Raw genomic sequence first — 7,971 nt, forward strand, 5'->3', positions numbered from 1 at the left:
CTACAGGCGAATACTCCAGCAGCTACTAATGTCCGCGCGAATTTTGCCGCCAGGTTTTCCGCCATAGGGTCAATACGTGTCATGCTAAGTATCATTTTCATTGGAGTGGTTTTCATCGCTCCTATTATGCACAGAGCAGCGAGTCGTTGAACCCGTTTCGGTGGAATTAAGTATGTCAGTTTTCTTTTCGCAGTCCACCATACTAAGGCCCCATACTGCAATATAGGTCTAACTACTGCCGTGTTCCACCAATGCATCCGAGAGGGTGATAAACCCCAAGTAACGCCCAGCATTCCTTTACGTGCGTATACGCATTGTTGGCCTTTTTCACCCTTTCCTTTTTCACCTTGTGCTTTCACAGCAATTTACTGTCTAGTATTACTCCGAGGTACCTTGGTTTGAGAAGTAGTTCGTTGTTGCCTAGCTTCGGGAGGTTCCACGTCGGCACCTTGTAATTCCGGGTAAAAAGAACCATGTCCGTTTTTCCGGCGCTTATCTCTAACCCTGCGCGAGATGTTCATTGGTGTACCGTTTTAAGTGCGTTATTCATCACATTACTAATGGTGTCCAGGTACTTTCCCGTAACTACCATAGCTATTTCATCTGCATATGCAGCTAGTTTTGGTGCCCCTCCGTCAAATTTCTTCAGCAGTTCATTTGCTGCTAGTAACCATAATAGCGGCGATAGTACCCCACGCTCGTATCGTTCCATTCCGCTCTTATCTTCCTGCTAGCTAATAGCTGCCCTATCCATAGATAAACCGCGGATTGCACATAAAGTGACTCTATGCTTTTTAAAACAGCAATTTTCGTCACGTTGTTGAAGGCCCCTGATATATCTAGAAATACTCCTAGAGCGTATTCCTTATATTCTAACGCCTTTTCTATATTTAGTACAAAAGAGTGAAGTCCAGTTTCAGTAGATCTGCCTTTAGTGTAAGCGTGCTGCGCCTTGAATAACACGCCTGGTGCAATTGTGTCTCTAACGTATGTGTTTAGAGTATTCTCTAACCTTTTCAGGAGAAATGAGGTCAGACTAATGGGCCTGTATTCCTTCGAGTAGAGAGGGTTGCTTTTTCCAACTTTTGGAATAAACACAACTCTCGCTCCTCCCCACCGTACAGGAACATAGCTGAACCTCAAGCACCCCTTGAGTATCGTTCTTATGCATGGTACCACAAGATGGCTTACCTTTTGGAGCATGGCTGGGAAGATTCCATCCAGTCTGGCGATTTATATGGGTCGAAACTATGTATAGCCTATTCTATCTTGTTGGTCGTAATAACGTTCGTCGGGATGTCGTGCACAAAATCTCTTCTAGGCTCGAGATCTATAGTGTCCTCACACCCTGAAAAATGTGTGCTGACTAGGTCTTCTGGAGAGTCCTCAGAGCTGTCAGCCCAGTCCCCGTTAATTTTTCGTATTGTTCTTGGAATAGACGGGTTCTTGGATAGCAGTTTCCTAGGTCTAGCCACTTCATTAGTGTCTTCCATGGTGCTACAGAAGTCTGTCCAATATTCTCTCTTGTATACTTTTAGTAGATCCTTATACTCCTTCCAACAGAACTTGTCTGCAACTTTGGCTAACCTATAGAATTCATAGACGTAGGGTACGTCTTTGTGCTGCTAATTCCTTGTTCCACCAAGGAGGCTTCACCTTGCGTCTATTACGTGTAGGGGGGGAGGGTCTTTTGAAGGCTTTAATGAGAGTAGTTGCAAACAGTTCAACCCCTTTCTCAAGTGCGACGTGTGACCTGTATTTTTCGGGGTATCATTGGTGTTTTTGATAGTATAACCCTATACAAGTCCCAGTTCGTATTCTTAGGATTTTCAAAGGATATAAGTTTGTTTTTGAGCGGAATATAACCTGAAAGCTTATATATCTGTGATCAGAGAATGAGGGCCTACTCAACACTTCCCATTGCTGTACCATAACATGCTTGCTTGTGTAAAGTGTTAAATCAAGTACATTCTTCGAGGTTGGTCCAACATATGTTGGTCCTTCAGCTCTATTAGCTATTTCTAGTCTACTCTGAAGAATATAGTTAAATAGTGACTCACCTCGGTCGTTTATGTCTGCGCTACCACAGACCGTGTGATGTGCGTTTGTGTCAGTGTCAGTGCCTACCACTAGCGCGTGCTTCTTTCTGGCAGCTGTTTCTACCAGCTTCCCAAGTTCTGTCTGTGGTGCTTCTTCATCATGTGGATTTAGCAAGACCCAAAGAGTAACGTCTTATCCTTGCAGCCCTCCAGCACCACCACTGTCAGATCGTCTGAAGAGAGATTTTGATCAATACAAGAATATATACTCTTTTTAATCAGTATCGCTGTTCTTAACTTATTCTTTGTAATCTGGATACATATATATATATATATATATATATATATATATACAGATATAAAGGGCTCTTTTTTAAGAGCTATAGGAAAGTTTTTCAAAAACACACCAATAAAATTCAGAAAAATGTATGAAATTTTTATTTAAATCGATAGTACAGTCCATATAATTTAATTTTTGAAGATTATTTCATGCAAATGTTGGCATACTCTTTCCAATTTTGGCATACTCTTTCCAATGTTTCGCCCGATAACTTACAAATGCGTATAAATGCTTTAATGTTGTCTTCCAATGTGTTAATTGAAGCAGGCTTGTCTGAAGAGACATGAGCTTTAACATAGCCCCCCAAAAAATAATCTAAAGGCGTTATATCACACGATCTGGGTGGCCAATTGACAGGTCCCGAACGTGAAATAAATTGTTCACCGAACTCGCCTCTCAACAAGTCCATTGTTACGCGTGCTGTGTGGCATGTGGCACCGTCATGCTGAAACCACATGTCATGCAAGTCAAGCTCTTCCATTTTGGACAAAAACAAGTTGGATATCATTTCACGGTACCGCTCACCATTCACAGTTACGTTATGATTCGCAGCATCTTTGAAGAAGTACGGTCCAATGATACATCCAGCCCATAAACCGCACCAAACTGTGACCTTTTCGTCAGTTCGCACTCTACGTAAGCGTATTGGTGGTTTGATGTCCAATAATGTAAATTTGGTTTTAAATTTAGTCGCAATAGCTCGTATAGCCGCTTCAGTGGGTCGATTAAACTAACCAACGCGATAAACTTTCTTAACAGAACAGGCATTTTTGTAATAAAATACAATGAGTTGCAAGCGTTGTTCGTTTGTAAGACGATTGATGGTTAAATTATATACCAAACTGAAGATGTTTGGCAGTGAAACAAAACACGAAACGTGCGTCAGCTGTTTAAACCAACTGTTTAAAAAGATAATAGCTAAAAAATCACCCGTTATAATTGGCACGTACAGCCTTTCTAGGTATTTGGCCGAGCTCCTCCTCCTATTTGTGGTGTGCATCGCAATCGGGATGCAGGTGTTGAAGTTATGTGACTTTAGACTGGAGACTATGTTGTCCGTTGCTGTCCATGGTTCCTGGACTAGAGCCACATCGTAGCCGACTCCCTCTATGTTGAGCAAGGGCTCGGCTGAGGCGTTCTTACTTTTGTGGAGGTTTATCGAAAGTACACGCTACCAACTGCCCAAGCCATCCTCCCGAATCGTTCGCAAAACAGGTCCTCTTTGGGCTTGTCGATCTATAATGTAGTCTTGGCCTCCATCAGCAGTTGCTGGTTGTGCCTCGCTCAACACTTTCCAGTCGTCTGTCGGCACGTCCGTGTTTTGTGTCTCTAGTAGTCGCAGGGCCTTTTCCGGTTTTACCCCTCGCGGAATGAAAACCTTACCACAAGCCTTGAAGCGTTTTTACTGCTTTCTTTAGCCATGTTAGCGTGGGGTCGTCCTTACATTTTATAATTTTGACGCCGCTGAACCACCCTGCTCCGTCAACTACTGGCATGGATGCGTTCGGCTCTGCGTCCATTTTCGTACATAGGGTTTCCAGTATCTTCATTTCCACTACCTTCCACCGTTCCTGCGCCATTCGCCCCAGTTGGTCCCTGCGGTCAGTGAGTGTTACTCTTATATGTTTCTTTGGAATTTCACTGGCCGCTGCCGCTACTTTCGACGTCGTATGTCTTTTGTTGTCTCCGTTTTTCGATTTAGCTCTCTCGTGCCTGTCCTTCTGCTTTTTCGATGGCACTGAGGCCTCGTTATCTGCAGAACGGTGTCTCCTGATGGCTAGCAGCACCATTGGACCCAGCCGGAGAACGCAGAAGAACCTCTTCCTCAAGAGTGTTTGTGCTCCCGACGCTTTCGTGGTCCGAGTTATCCGTGCGTTTGGCAGTAGCATTACGACCACTGTCACCTGCTCCCGCCACAGTGGAAGTTTTGTCGTTTTAGTTATTTCTTGTATTCATCTTTTTCGAATGACCACCTGCTCGAAGAGGCAAGCACAGTGGTCTATTTAAATAAAGGGAATTCAAACGATCCACCACGGCAACGCCCCATGCCATGGCAAGGCCACAGTTACTTCCTAAGGCGGCCCGGTGTTAGGAAGGCGCCGTTGAAATGCAGTCGGTCTGGTGAACCCCCTGTCTGCAAACCATTCAAAGGGCACTGTATCGCATAACACCCTAGATTAGGTGGTGGCCAAGGAGAGGAAATAATGGGATGACTGGGCTTTGGGAATAACAAAGGCATCTTCGTCAGTACGGTAATCTTCGCATGGTGATTGGATGGCCGCCAAATACGCCTTAAAGCAGATGGATGCCTTGGCAATCCCATATGGAGTTTCCCTTTTAGTTCGTGTTGGATTGCTTCCCATGATATGGGGGTAAGACCACCACTTAAGCCTCATCCCCGCTTCAAGGATACCAACATGATGAAGATCCCTTTTGGGAAGCTCTTTTTTGAATTTATTAAGCCATCTCTTTAATGATGGGTACTGTACGATCAGTTGAGAAAAACTGTTTGCGCATTTGCGGAGCGAGTAGTCATTTCGGTAATTAGCAAGTCCCTTAAGGTGCACACTTAGAGCGTTATATTTAAATGTGTTTATCTTTTTGGAAAACTCCTTTGTGAATTTATTAAGCCAAAACAGTATATGTGTTATCGTCAATGCGATGGGACGCTTAACAAACGACCACGCCAAATTAAAAAGGCTAATATGCATTAAATATCCAAGAGAAAAGCAAACTATATATATAAACACAAAAACAAAAAGTGAACTAAGAATACAAATAAAGACAACAAGTGCAACAAAACAAAATAAACAGAAATTCTCAAAACAACCTGCAAACCAGATTTCAGGTCACAACTGTCACCCATATAATTGCTGCTTAAAGCAGTCCACCAAAGGGAATAAACCTCCAGACAATACAACAATACCATTACCGAATATCTCGACGCTGCGTTGGGATCCAACAAAAACATATAATCTAACCTAAAGGGATCCAATCTATTTATTAATGACAAGAACTCAAAAACGTATCTCCAATTCCTCATACAAACAGCAATCGACGCTACATATGGCGAAAATTCTACTAAAAATGAAAAAAAAAAACAAACAAACTAACAACACTGAAAGCATTATCCAATACGATATCAACTGAAATCATCCCGAATCCATCATTGAACTCCTCCAAAAGGTAAGGCAATGATTTAAGAAATATTCCAAAAGAAGAAATTTTACACCAACTGTTTTTCTAAAACCTGTCCGAAATCATAAGCAAATCAAAACAGAATATTAAAATACTCCCAAAGAATATACCTAAAAAAACTGCGATTCCAACTAAAGAACCCAATCCAAACATCAAAATTAAAACCATCAACAAAATCTAACAAAATAGCAACCAAAGCGAGAATATTTAAAACATAAACAATACACTTGTATACATACACAAACTTACTTAGCTCCTTCACCAAAATTCACCTATCCCACACACGAATTCCTATCTACCAATATGACCCTCAAAATCATTCAGTGGAACATAAAGGGTTATTCAAATAATTATAATGAAACTCGTGTCATAATAAATACATTTCTCCCCAAATCATATCTCTCCAAGAAACACACCTCTTAAACACCAAATACTTCGCCACACCTGTAAACTACCGAATTGTGTCCAATAACCCAACAAACAGATTAGGAGGTACAGCGCTATTAATCTTTACAATATTCAGAAATTAATATAAACTGCAACAAATTTGACATCTCAGCAATACAAATAGAATCTATAAAGGAAATAAAAGTTCTTCCAGTATATATCTCTCCAAGAACATCTTTCTCCTTAAATGAGCTCAACTTTTTACGAAATTTCCAAAACTGTAACATTCTTCTAACAGGTGATTTCAAAGCTGCCATAGCTAGCCATAGAGAACACTCCTTATTAAAGTTTATAGATCAATGCAACCTAATTCTGCTAAACGATAATTCGCCAACACTTCACCACTCATAATACCTTCACAACCTTATCATGTTGGTCTCAATTCCATTTAGGAATTTAACCCACCATGAAATAAGAGGGAAGCTCCGTAAAGGGATCAGTTGAACACCCATTCGCGAAATGGCGTGTGCGGTGTTCGTCCAATCATCTATACGGAGAGTACCGTACCAACACATTCCCCAGTCAAGGTGTGCTTGGAATCGTACCGAGGACTGAATGGTGCAGGGAATTAAAACATATGCATCGCGAATGGAGTTTCCCTCTTGAATACCTGGCCGCCTTCGAGAGTAAGGGGCGCTCCCGCGGGGGACCCCATTACTTCCCCTTAATACTCGTAGGTTGTGGAGCTTGACACAGTCAGGCGAAGCAACCGTAACAACCAGATGATGAATACACAAGAAAAAAACAAGAAATTCGTGCCACGCTGCGACACAATACCATCCTTCGAGGAGGATAACTTGCTGGCCTCCAGCCAAGATACGGCTTAGTCAGCAAAGAGTAAGGCAAGTACCAGCCATAGCACACCGATACCAAGCAAGCAACAACAACAAACAGTTCTACCAACACCATCGTAAATGGCGGCACATGGCACTCAGAGAGAGAGTCAGGCCGCAAGAAAACACAAGTCCGAGGGTGCCCCCATGAAGTCTCGTTACACGAAGCCGAGGTTCATTCTAAGCAAAATTGCTAAGAATGAACTCGCTGGAGCGACTGACGAGCGTGACGCGGCTGACAAGGTGAAATACCAACAGGTGGTAAAGGCGTATGAAGATTTGATATCAAAAAAACCTAAAGCGGACAACAATAAAAAAGGCGATTCGACGAAGAGAAACCGGTTACAGGACGTGATCGATCAGGCACCGAAGAGACCTGAGGTGTCCAACAGCATCGAAGAAACAAAACAACGACCGTTTAGTGAGGTGGTTAAGGATAACCTCCCCTACGCACTGATCGACGAGATTACAAATAGCGGCAAAGCGGTCCTGCAGAAGTGGGGGCAAATGGAGGCCAAACTGTTCAAGCTCGTGCTAGACAAGCATGTGGTTGGAGCACAGGGCGGAACTCTCCCTTCCTTCGTTTCTGCAGGAGTACTTCGCGGCTGTAGGGTAATCAAGCGCGACGACGCCTGTTCAAGGGTTGTCCTAGAAAAGTGCGTTGCTGAGATCAGCTTAACACTTGAGCTTATTCCGACTAAGGACATACCTTGCCCTCCTCGCGCTCGCATTTGGCTACCTGTGATGGACTTAAGCGGTGCAGATGTGCTAAAATACTTAAAATGACACAACCCTGCCGTGTCGATGGACCACAGTGCAATCGTAAGGGCAGAAAAATCGCAAAAGAGCGGCATGTCATTCGTTTTGCAGATTAACGATGAATGCCTGCCAATACTCAAAAAATCCGATAACAAAATGCGGTTTGGTCTAAGAAAGGCCAAACTGACAATTTTCAAAGCAGACAGCAATGAAAATGAGGATGACCCAGAAGAGGTCAACAACAATATACAGCTAGAAAAGCTCTACCTAGCTGAAGACGACCACAAACCCGATGCCTAGAGTCATACAGGTGAATCTGCAGCACTCGAAATGTGCTACAGAGAACTTGGATGTC

General features: G+C 42.9%; 1 protein-coding gene across 1 annotated transcript; it reads left to right on the forward strand.

Annotated features, from left to right (window-relative positions):
- Positions 1-6,938: 6,938 nt before the first annotated feature.
- On the forward strand, positions 6,939-7,643 carry LOC129250313 (uncharacterized). Its single transcript, XM_054889945.1, has one exon. It carries the CDS (start codon positions 6,939-6,941, stop codon positions 7,641-7,643), a length of 705 nt encoding a protein of 234 aa, XP_054745920.1.
- Positions 7,644-7,971: the final 328 nt, after the last annotated feature.

The sequence above is a fragment of the Anastrepha obliqua genome, chromosome 6 (assembly GCF_027943255.1).
Source record: "Anastrepha obliqua isolate idAnaObli1 chromosome 6, idAnaObli1_1.0, whole genome shotgun sequence".
Lineage (NCBI taxonomy): Eukaryota > Metazoa > Arthropoda > Insecta > Diptera > Tephritidae > Anastrepha > Anastrepha obliqua.